At 42.6% G+C, this 22,779-nt stretch overlaps 1 protein-coding gene across 1 annotated transcript in view; it reads left to right on the forward strand.

Annotated features, from left to right (window-relative positions):
- Positions 1–22,779, forward strand: part of LOC105432163 (uncharacterized) — a 138,310-nt gene that overhangs the window by 87,514 nt on the left and 28,017 nt on the right. Inside the window, exons 5-12 of the mRNA XM_089074443.1 lie at positions 344–390; positions 2,998–3,275; positions 6,803–6,944; positions 7,777–8,752; positions 9,007–10,235; positions 11,871–12,152; positions 21,566–21,864; positions 22,148–22,458. Of these exons, the coding sequence (XP_088930569.1) occupies positions 344–390; positions 2,998–3,275; positions 6,803–6,944; positions 7,777–8,752; positions 9,007–10,235; positions 11,871–12,152; positions 21,566–21,864; positions 22,148–22,458 (3,564 nt within the window). The remainder of the gene's footprint in view (positions 1–343; positions 391–2,997; positions 3,276–6,802; positions 6,945–7,776; positions 8,753–9,006; positions 10,236–11,870; positions 12,153–21,565; positions 21,865–22,147; positions 22,459–22,779) is intronic.

Below are 22,779 nucleotides of genomic sequence, written 5' to 3' on the forward strand. Positions count from 1 at the left end.
TGGAAGTCCCGATGTTTCATTGCTAATCTTTTTCCTTTCATCTAAAAAAAAAATATTGACAAAAGAAAAAGCGAGAAACGCTTTCCCGGCTCGGAGCGTCGCGTGTCAATACGGGCGGAAAAATATTTGTATCGCTAAAAATCCGACAACGGATGTCAGCCTCGAAAGCTTTCGGAAAACTTTCTACATCCGCGCGGTTGAGTTGATTCGACTGCTGGTATCCTTATACATCCGTTGCAATCTTGCATCTTTCTTGCGTCCTTGCGTCGCCATTCGTACCCTTCGGGTTGCCCGCAGGCATCGCGTCGCAGGGTCTCGAGATTCTGCGGTACGTTGACCGCAGAATCCTTCATCCCTCGAGACTTGGTGATTTACACCGTTATCATACACGTAAGATTCTAAATCCTAATCCCAATTGTAATAGAAAACAGATTTGCGAGTCGCTAATGCAACCCTAATGTAGATTCATTATTCCGGATATTCCGAGATAAATCAATCGGGACGATCTGAAATTACAAGAGGTAATTTTAAAATCCGTCGTTTAAAATGGGCGTGACGATTTTAAATGAATGCGCGAATCCAGGCTGCTCTCGCAAAAAAATTTGCCAAAAGTTTGACGTGGAGTAACGGGTAAGAGAATCTGTGAGAATATTTTCGGCGCGATCTACGGCTCGGTCGTCCCTCGAAATGGACGCGCGCTTTTTCACAACGCGCTCTGCATTCTTTGTACGGAAACGCTGCTCTATGTCTTTGAGAGCACTTATCAAAACCGTGCTGCAAAAAGCACGGCTCTTGCACAAATGTTTGAATTCATTTTTTTCCACGCGATTCCGCGTGACGTCGCGGACGAACATTTCCGGTAGAATTGGCCAATATCTGATTGCCACGGAAATCAATACCATCTCGAGTACATATGCCAACAAACTGACAGACCTGACGGCGACAATTAGTCCGATCCTTCCCCTCCCCCTCCCCCCTCCTCCGGATATTCGTCACGAAACAGATAGAGCGTGGGAAACACCGCTGAATTGTGAGCCAGCCGAAAAAAATTTTCATTTGCCGCGTATTGTACTTTGCACATGTCACGCACGTTCCCGTATGGAATTTCGTACGTACGTCAATTTCGCAATTTCCGCAAATTGCGAGTTCCACAGTTACGTCACGGCATTCGGAAACGTGAATTATTATCGGGCATTATCGGGCGAGCGTAACTTAACAATACATTTATCGGAGGTTGCGTTTTCTTTATTCGCGATAAAGTAAAGTGGCAATAAATAAATCGGTGTCAATCAACAGGAACGGAACGGAGTCGTCGAGTCATTAACGCGTGGCGTTCCGTCGTCGAAACGTCAACTCGGTTTCGAGTTTCCCCGGATACGAAAGAATATCCCGCCTCGTTACAAAATGAAATCTGTCCCCTACGTTGAAAGTAAGCTAGCCTTCGGAAGATCGCGACAAATGATCGCGTCGCGACAAATTTTCGCCGGGGAAGCGAATCCGCTCCGCGAACTTGTGGAAGAAGCGGGCGAGGAAGGAAGCGCGCCGCTTTATATCGACAGGGCGAAGATAGTAAATTTCCAGTGACAACCGAGTACGCCTCTTTCTAGAACTTTGGTACGCTATTTCCGCCTCTCTAAAGATATCTGCTCGCGCGTTTGAAGCACCAGAAGTTCCATACCGAGCGCGAGCTGTCGCGGAAAGTCGTCGCGGAGCGACAACGCGAACGGGGGGAGGGGGAAGGGGAGGGGGGTAGCGAGTGTGTGCCTGTGTTTGTGTACACCCGCATCTGCGGGGTGGTGTGCGATTTACGTGATTTAACTCGTCACCCGGACTAAGATATTTAACTTTCCAACACTCTCGTGCACGTCGGACCCGGGCAAACTCGCGCGTGGCGAACTCGTAATTGTCCGTCTATGGGCGACGAGGTTCTGCTGAATTCGGAACGAATGAAAGGAGAGAGAAGACTCAAATAATACTCAATATTATCTCAAATTTTAGATACGCATCTAAAAATTCGTTCATTTTGTAATTAAAAGAAAAAAAATTCTTTCCCTGTCTGTTCCCTGACCAGCGGGATTTTTAAAGAATTTCGTGAAGCAGACATTCTGGAAAAATCACATGAGGCTTTTATGCGAAGTAAAGCACGTATAAACAAGCTCGTAGAAAACACGTTTTGCGAGCAACGAGAGAAAAAGACACGGGCGGATAAGATTATCGTTGGATGCAGTCTCGGATGCCCTATCGGGTCGGTGGCTCGTCGGACGTTCGGAGTCTTCGACTCAGCCGTCGTTTTCTTCGGTTTCTGGAATACATATTTCCCCTTTATTTCCATCGAAACGCTCCTACGAACGTACAATATAAACCTGCCGACTTGGCGGTCTGCCATTCAATTCGCGGAAAATCGGCGTGAAAGCATATACACTGCCGCTCTCACGGGAGAGAGAAGGAGGGCCGAAGCTCTCTCTCTCTCTCGTACACGATTCACGAAAACTCCAAATCGGCATTCTATCGACAGCGTTCACTCGGCTATGCACCTGCGAACGGTGGTGGGTGATTAACGGGGGATTTTTCACCCTCGCGGAAAAAAGGGAATCGACGTCGTAACATTCGCGCTTTTAATCGCGATAACGTTCCGCGAAACGTTCCGGAATGACGTAATTCCATACTACTATTAACGCGAGCACGTCAGAGGATAAAAATACAACGCTCAAAAATACACGTTACAAGTAGAAACGACTGTAACTCGATCGATTTCTGTCGCTTCGATTTCTGCGAAGTGCTTTCAGGAGTTTGAGATATTAGCGTCCGCTACAATTTTATCGCGCGCCAATGTATTTCCGGGGACGGCAACGTACGTTTCTACTGCACGAAGCACCGAACAACACACAGGGGTAATGCAATTTCTCTTCGAATTTCGGAAACTATTCGGAAAGAATCGTAATAGAGACGTCGTGTTCAGGACAGGTCGAAAGTTCGCTGGATTAAGTCGTTTTCTAGCGAGGATTTTTCTCCCGTCTGTTGCTTTTTCTTTCCCCGTTTCTCATTGTGCCCCGCCCTAGGAAAATTTTCGTAATCGCGAAACGTATGCCAGCAGGACATCAGTCCGAGGACGACGGCTACATGAGCATGAATGGACGGAAAGCGAAGATGGCGTTGGTAGCATTACGTCCGGTTCCGGACTGTCCGGAGCCGCAGGATCCCGCGGGTGTCTCGACACAAGAATTCCCGCCACCCCCGGAAGAGGCCGAACGTATCATCTCGACCCTTTTGCCGATGTAAGTATTCCCGTGTAAGATCGTCGATCATCGCGAGAAATTTTCTTTCATGCTCGTCAAACCGCAATTCCGTACCTTTTAATTTCTATACCTTTTCTCCCATCTACTAAGAAAGATTTTAGAATAAAAAAAATGATGCTATAAATGTTGTCTTATATTTATAAAAAAAAAATATAACTTAATGCTACTAAGATTTCATTACATAATTATTTTCAAATTAAATTATATTAAATATCTAACCCGGTGTTTCCCGATTTACCTAACCATGAAGGTATGATTTACTTAAATTTAAATTTAATCGGGTCTTACTTCCTTGAGATCTTAATTTGCGTTGCAGTTGCCAAGATGTCTAACGTTGAAAGAGAACGTTGAAAGTTGTAAAAGAGAAATCGATTTAAAATTCGTCGAAGAATCCATCGATAAGTCGCGCAACAATGCAGTCGCATTTTAAGTGATGTCGAAATTTACAAATTATGCTCTTCGAGAGATACTTCTTGAAGAGCAAAATCGTGGATGGAATACCACACGTGACGCTCTCCGTCTCGAAAAACTCACTGTAAATAATTTCGCTCACGTATCAAGCAACGATAGCTCACGGAGTTACTCGATCTCGAAGCGTAGGAAGATTCGCGTCTATTTAAATTTCTGTCCGTCGTTCACGTATCCGCGGGTATCCTCTTCCGCGTTTCAACGCGCTTCAAGGCCGAGGACGGACTTCCGTTTCCGTAATGAAGCGGCGACGGCGACGGCGACGGCGACGGCGGCGGCGGCGGAATCCGCTTCCTCTGTCGCGCGACGACTTCCCGAACTTTTTCATATCTTCAGCTTCAGTTCCGGACCGTAACTTCGTTTCATCAGGACCAGGTGCCATTTCGCCCGGCAATCCCTTCTCTTCGCCAACCCCGTTCGCTGTTACTTCAAGCAAGACTGGAAGACTGGAACACCCTCCACCCTCTCCGGCCGGTCCGAAGTTAAACTCCCTCTTCCTGTATTCGTACTACTTTCGTGTAACTCCGATTGCATTCTCCTCGACGAGGACGAAATGCACTGAGAACGACAACGACGATGGCGCCGTCGCGTACAAGTCTCGTAGTTTCCTTTTTCAAGCTCGTTTCTCTGGGAAACTATTGGGGAACCGATTTCATAAATGGTTTGGTTTTCTTCGTCCGGTTTGCTGCGTATCTAAAAACCGACTTGTGGACATTTTGGAGATTCGACTACTTACTTTGCCGCAAGCGAGCAAAAAACGGAAGAAAATATTTGTTGAACAAGAGATAGTGAACCGAAATAGTGAAGAAAATATTTCGAAAAATTTTAATTTAACGTCAATTTTAATTTAACTTCATTGACCTATTCTAAACTTGACAATTCTTTATAATCAATCATTTCGTTTGGTTTTATAAAGTTAGATTTATACCTATACAACAATTCTAATCCCATCAATGAAAATTTTGCATATTTAATCATCATCACTTAATATTTATCTTCTCCACGAACATAATAATAATCACGTTAAGAAGTATTCAAGAAGTATGTGAAAAATTTGTCGCTGGCATTACTTTAACTCAAATGAATTTTCTTATACGTAATCTCTTTAATGAAAATTTTAATTTTAAGTGTGATTACCGCGGGATTATTCACGGGATTTTCCGACTCTGGGACGATCGAAGCCGCAATTGTCCTTGTTAGTCGTCGCGGCTCCTCTTAAGCCATCGACAGCGGCGAGAGCGTCCTCGTACCTTGTACCCGTCGATCCTAATCACCATGTTTCATGCCTATTACCTGTTCTATCTATGGGAGAGAAACGTCTTCGTAGTCTGCAAAGTGCATTCGAGCTCTCCACCGTTCTCGAAACGCGGACTGCGCCTCTTTATCTTTCTCTTTCTCTCTCTCTCTCTCTCTCTTCTATCCGTGAAAACCTCTCCTCTCTGTAGAGTGGTCGTCATTCTGGCGCAAAACGTTCCTCTTGTACCCATCGTCGTCGTCGTCGTCGTCGTCGTCGTTGTCTTTGTCGTTGATGGAAGAAAATCAGCATGACTCCTCCACACCGCATGGCGGTAAACTTGTTTCGCGCGAGAGAGGCTTTCGTTTTTGCGCACGTGGTGGAAAATATCCGCGAGAGCTCGACGTCTCTTCTCGCGACTTCTTTCCTCTTTTTATTCCTCCTTCTCTTTTATAAATCATCTCTCCGCGTATCTCGCAGCTGTATTATATATATATATAATATATATATATATAATACATATATATATATATATATATATATATATATATCGTCATATCACCTCTATATAAATTAGCTTTGTGTATTCTGTAACTCTATTTATCACTCCGCGATATAAAGTAGGTCTATTTATAAATTAGTCGAGATTCAGATTGATCCTTCTAATTTAATTGTTGAATTTTTGCTTAAAAATAACATATTTCGTTGCAAAAGTTGCAAGGTAAAAATTAGCTCGCTTTTAAACGATTTATTTAAAAAGCGTATATTTTTAGTATCAGAATTGTGTTTGCGCACCATTTTCAATGGTGTTGCTGGTCAGATTTGGAGCTGGGCCGGCTCGCGGGAAGAAACGTAAAAACGGATCGGTCGATCGATCGCTCGGTGTAACAGTGACAATAAGTTTCTGCCAAGATTTATTGCACTATTCTCCTTCCGAAAGTTCCCTTATTTTTCTTGGATGCTCCTGCGACTTCGTTACTCGGCCGCACAGGTTGTCAGAATTTATGCGTTCTTCTTCGGCAACTTGATAACTTTGAGAATATGTCGAAAGAGGGTTAATAGGATAAAAAAACTTTATTCTCTCGAGTAGATGCCGTTGGATATCTTGATGACGTATTGTCGCGCGCGTTTTGCAAAGATTCGCATTTTACAAGCGGTGCGCGTCGCTTGAAAAATATCGCAAACTTTGTGCCCGCGGCGCATGTTTCATTCACGAATTAATTCAACATATAAACGTTACACGTTTTAATAAAACTCCTTTGAAAGGTCAGGAAAGACGTAATTATTTCTCGTTATTTTACTTTCACACCGAATAGAATTTTAACATTTATGGAATACGTAGCAATATTTTCTTACGTTTACGTAAATTAGAAAAAGGACTTTTCTGTATTTTAAACAAATATATTGGTAAATTAAAAATTAAATTTTAAAAACAAATAAACATTGGTAAATTATTAATGTATTAATAAGCTAAAAATTACGTAGCGGTGGGAAAATACGTTGACATAACATGAAGCTTATTAATTATACATCATCACGTTTAAATATTTAACAAAGTGATTAAATCCACTGCTTGTATATCTCACTGATTTTTATCACTGTGTGTGCGACATAGCATTGGAGAGAAATATCGGAAACATATTTCATCATCGTTTACTTTGAAACGATCACACTCTATAATCGATCGTCTCAAATCCCATTGATGGTAGCGAAATGAAGCGAAAGCTAACACGCCGCTTCGACTCAGTTAGATTCATACATTTTCGCCTTTGCCCTATTCATTTTCATTTCGCTTGTCGGCCAGGGTTTCGCCAGGAAACTCGTCAAAAAGGAACGTCGTGGGCCAGGCCTCGGAGCGACGAAGTGTCAGCGGCCGGCAGCAGTGGATGGTGGCCGTGGAGGACAGTATGCGTCACGGTAACGCCGTTACCACGCAAACCACCCTCGTGAGTATCTTTTCGCCCCTGCCTCTTTTTCTTCCTTTCTCTCCGGTTCTCACTCGTAGATGGTGTCGATAACAACCTCGGCTTACTTACGACTAGTCAGATCGGAAACGTACGTATCGCGGATTGGCGCCCGGGCGCTCGTAATCCCACGACTTTCTCGCTGGCGTTCGTCGTAACGATACCGGTTTACGAGACGACTGCGTAAAATCGAAACTATCCCGCTTGATAAAGTCGTGTACGATTCGAGGAGCGAGGTTTTCACCGAGCCGGAATTAAGAGGAATGTCTTTATAACGGACGAATATTGAAATACGTTACACGTTAAATTCGCAATTCGAGTCGAGAAATCACACAGGTTCCCCTCGAACTTTTGAAACAACCTATGAACTTGAAACTCGGTTGCGATAAAAACGCTGAAGCGTAATTCCGGAATTATGAGCGATTAAAAGATGAAGGATTTTTATGATTACCCTTTAAATCACGGAACCTTATTGTTCGCTTAAGTGCGAGTAAATTACTTTTGTTAATGACTAAGATATTAAAGTTCGTAGGCGTTTCGCGAGTAATTATATATCTCTAATAAATAACGGGCTTTTATTCCTCACTTAATTTTCAGTATGAAAATGAAAATTACTTAAGCGGAATCTCAACTTGATTACGGTGAAAATTGGTAACATTAAGTATGGTTAAATGTAAAAATACGAGGGAAGAGCGATCGAATTTCTTCCCCGACTAATTTCTCCCGATTCCAAATTACTCACAGCTAAATTCTTTCTTCGCGCAATTCTCGGGACATTCTGTCGTGACTCGAACTAAATATTTAATTTCGACAGCCGAAGACCCGCCACCAGCGACCCTATGGTTGGGAGAACGGGACCGTGGAGTCGTTGCGATTGGCTCAACCGCCTAGTCCGCCCAGCAAATTCGCCAGCTTGCCGTACGACGGCAAGGTATCCTTCAACTGGATCCCGCCGCGTACGAATCCGAGCGCGGTGGAGAAGCACCGGGAGGTGCGCCGTCGTTCCTCGGAGGAGTGTCTGGAGGATGGGGGTGGCGGTCGCGGCCAGCGGCAGAGCAGCCCCGAGCCGCGGGATCGCGCCGGCCACCATCCCAGGAAGCAGCAACGCCAGCAGAACGAGATCATGAAGTCGAGCAGCGTGGAGGACCGGTTGCTGATGAACAGGTCGGAGAAGGAGTCATCGTCGTCGTCGGCGCGACGCAGCCGCAACGACTCGGACTCGAGCGAGGGCCGGTTCTCGAGGAACTCCGAGTCCGAGAGCCGGTCCTCGATGCCGCGTTCCAGCTCGGTCAGCGTCGAGCGGTTCTCCATGCGCGCCAACTGCGACTCGTCGGACTTCTCGCGCGCCAACTCCACGTCGAACGAGCGCTTCCACTCGGACTTCTCGATCGCGGTCGCGAGCGCGAGCTCGAACGATCACGTGTCCGTGCCGACCTCCGAGCCGTTTTCCATACGCAATCTCGACTTCGTCTCGTTCGCGCTGCCGCGCGCGGACTCGAGCGAGCGCTTCTCCGCGCCCACCTCCGACCGTTGCTCCGAGGGGCGCTACTCCGACCTGTTCTCCACGCGTAATTCGGACTTTTCCGCGCGGAATTCGGCCGATTTTAGGACGCAGTCCGACGAGGAGCGCTTCTCCGACGACTCCCTGGAGGAGCTCCTGCCGCCACCGCCGCCGATCAGCAAGAGACACTCCATCGCGTGGGAGGTGTCTCTGGAGGACGATCCTCTCTATGCGCCAGGTAGCACCAAGGTTGTTGGCAGGAGACGACGAAAGAGTAGCGACGTGTCGAGTAAGTGTCTTTCAATTTCTTTTTTGTTTTTTTTTTTTTTTCAGAAAAAATTGACAGCACTATAATTTTTTGTAGTAATTAAAAGACTCATTTGCGAGGACTATTTTAACGCAATTTACCATATCATAGTATATATAACATGTTTTGCTATATTTAAAATCAAGTTTTATTCTTGATTGTCTGCCGATTTGCACGAAGACGTGCGGGAGGAAATAAACAAGGATACGGATGAAACGCGATTGATTATATTCTAGGCGTAGGTTCCGCGTCGAAGCTGCGCGACTTCGACGACTGGCAGGATCAGCGACTGTCAACGACCGACGACGACCTGATCTCGCCGTACTCGGATTCGTCCACGAACGATCTCGATCAGATACGACCGCAGGAGCTCACGAAGAACGGTACCTACGTCATACGACGTGGTCGCAAAAAGGAGCGCAAAGTTCTGCCAAAGACGCCGACCAAGACCAAAAGTTTGTCTTTCGAAAACGGCGAAGAGAGGAATCGATTGTCGGATGTGACGCGATACTCGAGTACCTTTGACAATATCAAGAGCCTGTTGAAGGAGGGCAAGCTGGAGGCTCTGGATGAGCCGCCGGCGGAATTCGCGATTCCGGTGTCGCCGCCGGACCTCATCCGGGTCGTGTCGATGCCGGCGATCAATAACGACGCCAATAATCGGGCACAATTGGAGATCACCGTGGAAGAGGAGGAGACGTCCGACGTCTCTGATAAGGATAAGGAGCGCGACAATATCGAACTACCTCGGCTACCACCGTCGCCAATCGAGGAGGATCAAATGGGTCCCCGTCCGGACCGGTCGAGAGACTGCAACGGCGTTCCGACTGCGCCCAACTTGGCGGATCTGGACATCGGCAGGTCATTGGTGAACAACACGCTCGCCGAATCACAGACGAAGAAGAAGCTCACGAGTGCGGTGAGCGACGAGCGACTGGCCTCTAAGATCCCGGTGAATCTGCTGATCGAGGATCAGATCGTGAAGAAGGCGCTCAAGGAAAATCGCCGGCAGCTGGAGAAGGTGAGCGACGCGATCAAGGAGATCGAGAACGTGAAGAACAGCGAGTCCTACTGCGAGAGCAAGCGCTGGCGGAACGGCGACCTGAAGCAGAGTTCGAAGCGGAACAGCTTCGAGAGCGAATTCCCGTCGGTCCACGACGGGCGGAAACCCGTGACGATCGACGGTAGTCCCTACGATGGCAGGAGCCGCAGTAGGCAACAACAGCAGCAGCAGCAGCAGCAGCAGCAGCAGCAGCAGCAATACAGCTCTGACTCCGAGACGTCCAAGACCAGTTCGGACGCGGACTTCGCGGACCGAAGAAAGCTGAACGGCGCCACCGAGGTCGTCTACTCGTCCGGCAGGCGGCTGCGTCAGAACGGTATCGAGAACCACAAGAACGATCAGAAGCAGATCGAGAACGTGATCGACGCTATTTTGGAGGACTCGAAGAATCCGGAATTCCAGGTAGGAATTGGTGCGGCTCGGCGAATTCCACGACACTTGACGCGCGTAACTCGAATACCCCCGCGTGTGTCGACCCGCGAGTCGACCATGCGTTATACACCACTTGGGACGCTTAAAATGCCGACACGAAAAGACGAGGCGGAAATAGAGAGTCCGCCTTTATGGCAAGGGATGCTAAGGTGCATCTGCATCGTGAAAAATGCAAGGGTGGAAATATACGGTCGTGGCGGGCGTGCGCCGCCACGATGGTGAAAAGGCGCCGAGCAGCTGAGACCCCAGGAGCGGGCCGCCCCATATATAAATTGGTAGCATTACCTCTATAATATAGGATTCCATTAGCGATGCCGCGCTACGGCCGCATTTTTCGCCATGAAATGTGGGAGTATCCGAGGAACCGGCCGCGCGTGCGACCTGCTTCCCGCATGCGGATCCGTTTTTACTGATTCCCCATGTAATTAACTCCAACGGAGGAATTTAATCTTTTATCACGCAATGTATATCATCATGTTTGATTAAGTATGTCTTCTAATGAATCTATATTTATCTTGCTCGGTTTCTTATTTGGAACATTTTAACTAATTATCTTAAATGTTTGTTTTTATTTTATTGAGTGTAATGGAGGAAAATCGCATTTCCATTAAAAATCCAAGAAGAATAAATAATCAATTGACCGCGTTGTCTTCGATCTATTGAAATTTCTCAATACACAGGCCGTGTATGACGAGCAATGAATTACTCCCTGTTGATCCACTTCTTCATTGAAAATACCTAACAAACTCGTTCAATAGTTATCGAGGTGGATGGTCATTCATCCATATATCCCCACGAGGGTCCTTCATCGATTAATAGGTTCTCAGCCTAGTTCCTATTGGAAATTTGCATCCGCGAACTCTTTAGAAACTTTGTGTCGGTCTAAAAATATCTCGATTACATATGTTTCGTAACATTGTTCGTTAAAGAGCGATATATGGAGTGGATTGTAAAAAAAGGGCTTATTGATAGTGAGTGATCCATTAAGCTAAATAACAAATGTTGAACAAATGTTGGGTTGAAAAATTAATCTTGTCAGCGATTTTCATAGTTTGTTGAGTACAAGTGATTTGTTTGTTTCTATTTATTTTAAGCGATGTAAAAACAAAGGATTATCTTATACAATCTGATGTTTACAAAAACTGTAGGCGGCTAAATTTTTCGATTTGAAAATATTTTTATAATTTTATAATATTTCTATACGGTTATACACAGTTTGTCGCACACAAAAGTATATGATCGGTTACTCGTATTGTCTTGAAATTAAAAATTTTTATACGATTAGTCTACCAAAAAGATTTTTATTCCGATTTTAAAATGGGATTTTACAGGTTTTATGTTGGACGCTAACAATGAATCTGCTCTTCAAATTTATCACGTTACGATTGTAAAAATGATATATTTTTTATAAAATTTGTGAAATAATAATAAACAAAAGAAATAAAATCTGAAATAAAATCTCTGAGCGTTTCACGATCACATTGTGAGTCATCATTTTCGCGATGAATTTGTTCGCCCTTGAAATTAATGAGATTCCCTCTTGATCTCGGAATTGGATTCTCGAGACTGGTCCGTTTTAAACTACAGTTCGTTATACCTCGACAGGTGAGCGTCGACGTGATGGAATTCCCGCCGTTACCACCCTCGCCCGTCGAGGAAGCTGACGAAGAGAGCTGTTCGGACGTTGGCCAAAGCGCCGCGATGACACCACCCAAGTCCAAGAGTCATAGCAGCAGCCGGACTGTGGAGTACAGGCCGAGGGTGCCACCCCATCGTGTCCCGCCGGTCATCGACCCGAAGGAGCAGGCTTCCTTGAACACCAGGTCCATGGATGCCGGCTTTGCCAGAGGGAGACGCACGCCGACCACCAATAACTCTAGGCGTGAGGTGGGTTCGTTTGAAATATTTAACTGGGAATGTAATGTAGACCTGTGGCCTTCCGATGGGGGGGATTAACAGTGTCATGTTTTTCTCACGTGTAATTATTCATACAATTACATTATATCTAATGTAATAAAATATTAACGATATGTAGTAGATGAGTAATACTACTCGGAATGCTATTTATGTTTTAATTTAAGATGCTCTTACAAGATATTCTCTACCTACAAAGAATTGAATTATTCTTTATTATTCTGTTTGCTAAAATGGAATATTTTGGAACATTTTTAAATACTTTTAGATTTAATATTTAGAATAGAAATTTACTTTTTACTCTATCGGAGGTATCGTTCACGAATAGTAGAATTGAAAAACTTGCGGTCTTCTAAAATAACATTTTATCTTTCTTTTCTTAACGACTCAATGTTCCATCAACATTATAAATTTCTGATGGATCAGAATTTCTTTACTGCAAAACTTTGAAACTACTTGGTAACTTGGAAATGTCTTCTTTATCAAACAATAATGAAGGTTGAGTTTTCTCATGCTTAGGATAATCTTACGCAATCAAGCGAGAAGAAATTTGAAATTTTATCTATCTATTTTTCTTTATTTTGAATAATATTAAACATTTTCCATCTATTTATCTCTATCCTTTTTGATTAATTTTTTTAATAAATAAATCGAAGTAGGAATCTATTATCTAAGAATTAATTAATTGAATATGCATATTGACAATATTGATTAACTATCGTTTAATATTTATAGCTTCCTATATTGTTAGAATTGTTGTAGATGTATTGCATTCATTCCTTTTTTTAAATATTCAAATATTTATTTTTTTTTAATGTAAAGTTATAAATTTTGTAATATTTTGCGGAGGCAAGTTTTTTTTCTCTAACATATTTTATATTTAACTTTTATTTTATAATATTTTTTATGTTTTGCGAAATTTTATAATCTATGAAAAAAATTAAAATAATAAAATAAAATTAAAATAATTAAAATAAATTTTAATCTTTTGGTCAACAAATAATATTTGTGAAGTTAAATTATGGTCATAGACAAAAATATCATAAAATAAGTCATCGTCAGATATTTTTTTCTATCTAGAACCGTTTCTTGTAGACATATAGAGATCAAGTTCAGAAAGATTTACACACTTGTTATCATGCGAGAGTTCGGAGGAGCTTTGAAATAGTATTCAACGCGCCGCGAAAGGAGGAAGAGATAAAGGGTGCATGAAGTAAATATGTTGAGAGGATGAGAAACGACTTTCGCAATAAACAAGGCCGGCTACAATTTCTCATATCGTCGTAATAAAATGGTACGGATTGTGTATTTTCATTGTATCCCAAAGGAGTTTCCATGTTAAGTGCAACATTCAACTGGTATAAACTGTGCACCGATGGCGATCGATAACGCGGAGGGATATCGTACCGGAAAACTTGCGCATTTGTACAGATTTATTCGTCGTCCATGCATTTGGCGTTGCAAGATTTTTCGGATATTCCGGATGTATTATATAAATACAACTACGCGAATATTACACGAGAATAACATATCGAATATTCGATTTTGACTTAAGCTAGAATAATTAACAGTATCGTAAAATTTGCAGACGAGCAACGATTAATTTTAATTATCGCGGTACATATTTGCCCGGGTACATATTCACGATTTACATGATTTATATTATAATGTTACATGTTACGAGACATAATTTGTTAGAAAAAAATAAGGGAAATTTTAATCTTTTGGTAAATAACAAATAATTTTGAGCGAGAAAAACTGTTCGGCATTTCTTAGAGATCCACCTCTCTCAGACATCATCTTTCTTCAAGAAATTCAATTAAAATAGTTTCAACGAGAGGGAATTAAGGTTATGACGTTACTCGACCAAAGTCGAGGTGTTTCGCGCATTCCTCTTGGGACAAACAACGAGAGCTCGCTTCGACATCCCTGAGGTGGCCTGTACTCGCACGCAGTCCGACGCAGTCGAGTCGATCTACCTTTGAGGATCGTCGTTCGGACGATACGTCTTTCCGTCTCTCGCGGCGCCGGAAATGGACGGAAAAGGGATGGGATACTTTGCACCGGTGACTAGACTAGAGGGCGAGATCAAAGGCCGGGATGAATATAAAGAATGAGCCGGGACGACTCTCCCAGACTCCCCCCCCCTCCCCCCCGGTCGTCGTAGACTAGAGAAACGAGGAAACGTTACGGGTACACAACGCTTCTGGTTAAATAAGTGCCCCCTTCCGCGGCCTCCGCGCTAATTTTCTCTTCATTTTGTTGGCTCGTTCGCCGACATTATCATTCCGCCGGACAACGATTTCCGCGGGCGGAAATCTCCCTCGGACGTTGCTCGCGCCTAGAAAAGTTCTTGTTCTGTGGAGGCACGCTTTTTCCGATAGTCCGTACACCGAAGAAGTATAAGTAATTTTTTTAAAATATATAAGAGTGTCAATGATATACGTATGATACGTATCGTAAAAATAATACGTAAAAGATCTGGTCGATGATGCGATCGAAAATGATCTTCATCGCGCATTGATTCACAAGTGCAAATTGATGACGCGATATCTAAGTTCCTCGATCACGTACCTTGATACCTTGATTATCAGCGTGCGTCACACGAGACAATGCGATTTCTCTCTCTTTCTCTCTCTCTCTCTCTCTCAGTCGAGCACCGATCTTTCTGAATATGTTGCGCACCCCCTGCGCGACAGGCACAACCCCCCTTTGGAAAAAAAAAAACGGGGAATGAAAACGTAGAGAGAACCGTTTTTTCCGCCGTTGTGTGTCGCGTGCGTATTGTCCCGTCTTTCCGTGGACCGGTGTAGGGGGGAGGCTGCGAGCGGATAAAAGGGGGATGGCCCTTTCCGGAGGGGGAAGAGGGACGCCAGAAAGGGACGCCGGTGAATGGAGGACCCGAGCGCGCGCGTATTCCTACGATAAATAAAATGTCCACGTCTATCCGCATTGTGCATAATGAAAAGTAACGACGGGCTCGCAACGAGGGCATATGCACGCGGGGGGTGCGTTTCGAGGGGATGCGAGCGCGTGCAAAATGCAGAGAGAGAGAGACGAGTGCCTCTCTCTGTCGACACGGCCGCCAATTCGTCGCGTATCCTTGGATTGTGTGGGTTTCATTTGATACCGAGAGTGTCCTGCAATATCTGGAATTAAAGGAAACGGTGCGTGCGAAAGTGGCCACAAATATGAATTCTTTATTCTTTTTTTTTTTCAAAGATTTTTTTCTGTTTTTTTTTTTTTTAATTATTTTCCGCGTACTTTAAAAAGGAATAAAATTTGAATATATTTGAATATTTAAGGAAGATATTAAACATCGTTGCACGAATCACAGTAGGCAGGAAACTTAAATCTCTCTGCTTCGCCTGCCGCGATGTCGAACGAAAGTTTTTTTTTAAATTAAATAATTACTGTTAAATTTTTTTATTCGTGCTCACAGTATTTTTGTTCTGATGTCTAAAAGAGTTTGCTACGACACGTTAATAAAAATGAGAAACCATCTAGAAAACTGATGAAAAAGATTCATGAAATTGATGAAAATGTCAAAAAAAAAAAAAACAACTTAAAACATTCAAGGCAACATCAAAATAAAAATCTTGCATTTAATTGTAACGTAATTGTAATTCGACTTGCCCGTGTCTGTGAATAACGCAGGATTGATCACAATCGCCTCTACTCCTTTTCTAATATGTTTTAGCATTTGTTTTGGCATTTCGTGCCAAAAATTAAATGCACTGTTTAATTTGCATACGCCGACTTGCTGGCGTTTTGTCGCGCTGGATTTGCCTGAAGCGCTGCGTATTTATACGGCAAAGACTTTGTGCTTTGCCACACTTCGTCTTCGAGTGAGTCTAACAAATCACGCATGCGAAATACAAACGCAGCTGTATTCGCGCGGAAACACTCGCGTTACACAACCGGGTTTTAGACCCGGTTACATATTCAAATACATATCGGCGAGTCGATCTCTTCGGGAATAACTCGCGACGACATATCTCCTAGCTCACTTTCCCCGCCGCCTTTCGACTTTAAATACATTTCAAATAGATTTATTCTGTTCCTGACATTTAAAATTCTTTTGCCTCTGTGAGCGATCGACAGCCTGCAATTTTTATCACGAAACGTTCTACCAACCGTTTTGCATACTATCCACTATCGTGTTGTTTCTCTTTTTATGTTTATGTAGAAAAACGTATTGCCATAAAGATTTGGATATGTCACATGAAAAGAATCGAAACGAAGAGAAAGAAGATTTCTTGTGCACGGTGAAAATAGAGAGATGACTCTCTAATAATAATAATAATAATAACTGCAAGATTTACATTAAATAATTATAATATTTGAAAATATTAAATTATTATTATTATGTAATAATTACTATGCAAAGGAGGATGTGCAAAGAAAATATTTCTTTCTCGACAAAATTTCCTATTTGTCAATCGGAACTCGATTAAATTTAATGGAATTAAATATTTTTGTAACCGATTTGATCTTGCATTCATAGTGTAGTTCGTGCGTGAAAAAAATGAGCTTGCTAAAGCCTCGTGAAATTCCATTTCATCCCTCCGAGCCGATACGTCATCACAGAAAGGTCCTTCTGCGGTATCGCAGCACGCTCGATCATCGAAATGACGGACGGTTCATTGCTGGAGTGACGTTTTTCCGGTGCAATAATCCACGAGTGGAATCGAACTAGAAATTCAGTGGTGAATCGAACTCTGGCTTGATGTTTCTCGACATAGTCATTGACATAATTTTGTTAAAAGCAGAAGAGACATAGTTTATTTTTAATAACTCATTCAGATTTTCTTGTAAAAATTTATAAAAATTTATCGGAGTGATCCTAATTGAAGGGGAATATCGCTGGAACAGAATTTTATGCGGCACACCCCACACGCGGTGTATCGCTTACTATTATGCACCCCTGGTCGAGGTCGATCGGGAGCTTGTCGTAAAAAACGCAGGGGAAAGAGCCCGAAGGCGAGCATGGCGGTACCAGAATTCGGTCGTAATATGTTCGCAAATATTGGCAATTTTTTTTCACGATCTGTCCTTGAAAGCGGTGCTCAAAAATGAAAACTCAAACCGATATGAGGAGTGCGGCTCAAACCGATCTCTGATACAGCGCCCGGGTGAAGAGTCTCGACGCAGAGGGCTCTTTTGCGAAAAAGGAGGGGTCGGAAAGATTACATTGTATATTCCTGTAATCCCGTCGCTGCTGAGAGATGGGATTCAATTCGAGCAAGCAACGATATATTACAAGAGACATTCGTACGGCTCTTACGGAATATTTAAAAATTATCGTGTAAAATTTCGCGCTTTTCGCTTAACGCGCAAGATTGAGTCTTCTTGTAAAATCTCTCTAGACCCGTGTCATTGAAAGATATATAATAATGATCAATAGCTGATCCTTTTTCAATTAATCTTAGACGAACTGCTCGAATAAAATCTTAATTGCCAAGATACTCTACTTTGAAAACTAAATATCGACTTAAAATTCCATTAAAGTAAAACCCACGCTTTGCTCGAACGCTTTGAAGTTTTCAACTTCGGTCCCTGAAAATCCGCGACTATATCCGATGTAGAAAATTAAAAAGTTACGAAAAAAAAAAAAAAAAAAAAAATTACGGATTTCCTTTTGTATATATCCTTCTAGAGGCGTATATTTCAATAATGTGATTTTTAGGAAGAGCGATTAGAGCAGATCTGAACGAATCGATTATGCACAGATTCATCGGGGCAGAGTCAAATTATTTCTCCGTTATATCCCGTATTGGAAGAAAGCGGATATTTTATGCAGCTTGAAAGGGATCCTAGGTTCGAAGGATGAAAAGAAGGAAGGAGGACGAACTGATTTTCCCTCCTCTCGTCTTGTCCCCTCGTCTCGTATTATCCCCGCGATCGAGTACACCCTCCGATCGCGTTATGAGACTCGAGAGACGTATTTCGAGAATGAAAATGAAGATCCCCGAGTCGATTGCTCTTCTATAAGACGCAACACGATTTCGCTGTTTTATTTATACCGTTAAAGCTCGTTTCCCCATAATACTTTGGAATACTAAATTCTAAATATCACGAAAGTAAAATTTGCTATTGCTCCTTTTTTATCGTTAGATTTCAATGATACGTATATTTTGTCTTCCCTGTTCTCCACATTTGTCGAAAAGTCTGTTTGAACTCATATTTACACGTCACTAAGATAAAATATTACAATGGTTTTTTTTTTTAATGAAATTAATGTCTCGCGATATAGGTATATCTTTTATCTCTTAAGATTAACATCCATCTCAAGATAGTTTCACGCAAAAGCGTTATCTATCAATCCTTTGTCACGTGATGCGTGCTCGTGCACGTTCCTTACATCGTTGCATCAGCAAAACTTCACTCAACGAGTTACCTCGAGTAGGTAGACAACAAGTAAGTTCGGCTGTTCTACAAGAAGGAGGAAACAAAAGACAAATTGTAGCAGAAAGAAAATTTCAGCGGAACGAAAGAGGAAGAAAGAAAGAAAGAAAGAAAGAAGACGAAAAAAATATATATATAATTTTATTTATATATATTTTTTTATATGAATATAACATAGACAGGATATCCCCCAACAATGTGTACATTTTTATTTATCTTCAATTTCATAACACATTTGTTTTTTTAGATAAAAATTTGTGTCATTTATTTATATTGGCATTTACAAAAAAAAAAAATACATCAAACCTATTTGTTTTTATATTTAGATTTCCATCCAGGAGACGCGCGAGACGCACTTTCGCAATTATCCCCGCTCCGAATAATGGGAACGGGGAAGGGGGAAAGTTTTAAGACTATTTAATTGGAAAGAGATGAAACACGCGCTGCTCTGGCCGGCGGATAAATGATTCGATTTCATTTACTTATTGCGCGAACCAGTCGCAAACCGATTGCCTTTCGCTCGATAGAAGTCGCCTCGACTCGAGGCGGATCGACGAGTTGTGCGAATAAAAATGAGGAAAGCTGGACTTTCGATGCGATTTTATGTTAATAGAATTAATAAAATAGAATGAATAAGTTTGCACTTCTCGCACGCCGACGGTTCCGCTTCAATTGGAGCGGACCCTCCCTCACTGTACTAAGAAATTTTTGTGTGAGCAAATGACTCTCTTTCTACGAATGTACGAGGTGATCTCACCCCTAATTCTGAAGTCTAATATCGCGGAAAGCTTTGGAAGTAAAGAAAAGATATTCGACGGAAAAGGATTCTTTAAAATCTCGCCATACGGCGGGATATTCTCAAAATGAAATTACACCTTTTTGCACATTTTCTATTGTATTCTATTTCTTGCACATTTTCTTTTTCATATATTCTAAAATCTAAAATTAAAAATTTTTTAATTTTCTTGTCAAGCAGAGCCTATCCTCATAGCTCATTATTGATCCTGGAGCGATATATTCCTCTTATTCAAAAATCCAGATGGTATCTCTGTTTATTTGAATTAATGACAATTTTAGAAGACGATATTCATGAATTTTAACAAACGTCAGGGTATTAACGAATATCGACGGCAAGCCTTACAGGGTAAAGAGAGACGATTTATACGCTGTCGGGGGTGACTCGGTATCTTCGTCTGAAAAACTCGCGCGCCAGGACTCGCTGCTTTAACCATATTACTCGGCGGACAAAGAGAGAAGTTTGCCTGGATTATACGAGAAGAACAAGGGGAAGAGTAGACGCAAGGAATTGTAAGGAGGGCAAGCGGAAGGAGAGTTTTGGCCGAACTGCGTAAAGTTTTCATTAGGGATATTGGCCACCTTTTTCCTCGGCCGTCCTTTCCTTTGGCTTTCACCGCGCCGGCGAATGAAGTCGACCGCTCAGCCGTGGTAATTTTAATATAACAACGGGAAAGAGACGAGACGTCCTCCAGACAAGGAGATAATTGGATACGAGGCTAATCCGCCAGCCCTTGTATTTTTGCAATCTTAATTGCCAAAACTAATTGTCACGATTAACAATTAATGTTCTCGCGTAGCTCGCGTATATATCAATTTTTCTCATAAACATCATTTTTTAATTTGCAATTAACGATCGATATTGGAATTAATGTGATAACGCGATATTAGAGACATCTACAGAAATATTATGCGTCACGTGCGAAACGGGCCCTGTTGTGTCGTGTGTTGTTCTTCGGGAAAAAGGGAAAATTTTTCATGACGAAAAAACGCCGTGCCTCTAGTTGTTAATTATCGCCACGGGCAGTTTCGCAATAAAAGTTGAGGCAAGACGAAGCGGCGAACTTTTGCCCACTGAATTTCTAGCATCGCCGCGCCAGCAGCGCTCGAATGGCGCGATAACAATGATTTACGGCGCAATAATTATCTGTCTTGCCGGTCGTAGCGCCGTGCGCGGATTCTTACGTTCTTGATGAAGGGCCGACCCTCGTGGTCGCGTTTTTCTCGTGCTATTCTCTCTCTCTCTCTCTCTCTCTCTCTCTCTCTCTCTCTCTCTCTCTCTCTCTCTCTCTCTCTCTCTATTTTTTTTTTCGAACCGTTACTACAGTTATAATATTACGGTAACGTGTAACTTCGTCGAAAAATCATTGTTTATGCGAATACCATTGCGCTCATTTAGCAATTTCGGACGACGGTTGGAAATTATTGCAGCGTCTCGTAGGATTACACTCTGGTAATTCGAACTTGCTCGTAACTAGCATTAATTGTTCACGCGTCCACTAAATTATTTCCATGGTATCGGTATACAAGCGCAAAACTCTGTTCCCTGGGTAACATAAGCTCTTTATTAATGTCATCTTACATTTACAATGAAAAGTTGAAATTGAAGGTAACCGACTCAAATTCCGGTTTAATTTAATGTTATTATTCAAAGTATTGTCTTTAGAAACTTAATAAACTCTCAGGAATTGTCAGGAATTATTTTTGCGTTCGGAAGAGTCAAAGAATTTTCAGAGAACTTTCTAGTGAGTCTTCAAAAATTTTAGTCGAAATTGTTTCACCGATGGTTTTATTTTAATTTTGCGAATACTTAGAATTTTTTCTTCATTTACATTTTTTTGTAGATTAGTTCGTATAGTTATTTTGTATAGATTTTAAATAAAAATACCTGAAAAATTAAAAAAACTTTTCCCGAAGTTTTTAATAGACATTGTTATTATATTCCACGAGAATATTTCGTGAAAATATATTTTCTCGTTAAAAAGTCCGATAGTCCGTTTTTTCTAGGTAAACGGATTATTTAAACGCATTTAATTTGAATAATCTCGATAGTATCTCTTCATTTATTTTGCGCTTTATTCTGCGAATAAATTAAGATTACTGTTACTTATTATATTCCTCAGCACAACTTTTTGCGAAAGAAAATATGTTCTTCGTTAATGAGACGTCCTTTCGTTTTCCAGGTGCCCGTGGAACGGAGGACTCTGCCCACTGATTTACCAGGACCATCTCGCCGACGACCGTTCACAAAACGACATTCGCCATCGGCAGAGGCGTGCTCCTCCGGGGGTAGCAGCGGCGGTTGCGGTACCGGCGGTAGCGTTGTTACCGGTACCGGTTCTGGTATGCAAACGTCGTGTTCTCTACCGGAGACTCCGGTGTTCGCCAGAGGCAGCGATATCCCCAAAACGCCACAACACGCTGGCAACCCCACGCAGACGAGGCGACAACCCGGCTGGTATGCACCAATCACAGCTACCGGGTGAGCAACCCTCTTCCTTTCACACGGAAAAATATCAGAAAAAACATTCGTCACCGAAATTGTACGAATGGATTGGAGCAATGATTTACGTAAATTAGCTGAATATATCTCTGAATTTTTTATAGAGTTCTCTGATTACATAAAAAAACAATTGGAAAATAAAGGTAAAATGCTTGGTCCATGTTTGTTAAAATTGATTTAGACTCCTTTTTTGAAACGTGTGAGATGTTGTCCCGTTATCCCTAACGTTTTACTGATCACGCATTGGTTACGTCACTTTCAGCTACCGACGGAACAATCCTGGTTTGGAGCAGGCCATAATCGGCACTGAGCTTCTCCGACTGGCGGGAGGTCCGAATCGCGGATGGTATCCCACCAGGAAGGCGAATCAGCCGCGGCCGGCCTCGATCGAACATCTCGAACGGCTCAACAACGCCTACGACGCACGGCTACCAGGCACCGGGGACCAGAGGAAGCCGCTGACTCTGCCCACGAACATCACGCCCAACAAATACTTCGGCCAAAGTAAGCACAGCTCCGCCTCCAGCACTCGCGAGGCGCTACGGAGGGTCACTAGCTTGCTCATCAAGAAAGGTAAGCGCCGGAGATTTGCGCTATTAGAAAGAGAGAGCACCACGCCTGAATGTTCGGCGCGTGGCATAGTTGGCAAACACGATGTCGTCGGTGACTCCTGGTTGAGACGTCACGGGTCTCATTTGCGTTCGAGATGGATTCCACGGTTCCGTGGACTCCACTTTCTTTCGGCAATGCCATTACGAATTCAACGTGCGATCGAGCAAGCGCACTTTCGATGATGCGTGTTAAGAGAAACAAATAAGTAAGTAGATTTTGCGAGACTTTTACACGAGATTTAATAATTCTTTTCAATATGTTAACAGTACTCGTAATAGTATT

Source organism: Pogonomyrmex barbatus, unplaced genomic scaffold (assembly GCF_055798465.1).
Source record: "Pogonomyrmex barbatus isolate J1 unplaced genomic scaffold, ASM5579846v1 scaffold17, whole genome shotgun sequence".
NCBI lineage: Eukaryota > Metazoa > Arthropoda > Insecta > Hymenoptera > Formicidae > Pogonomyrmex > Pogonomyrmex barbatus.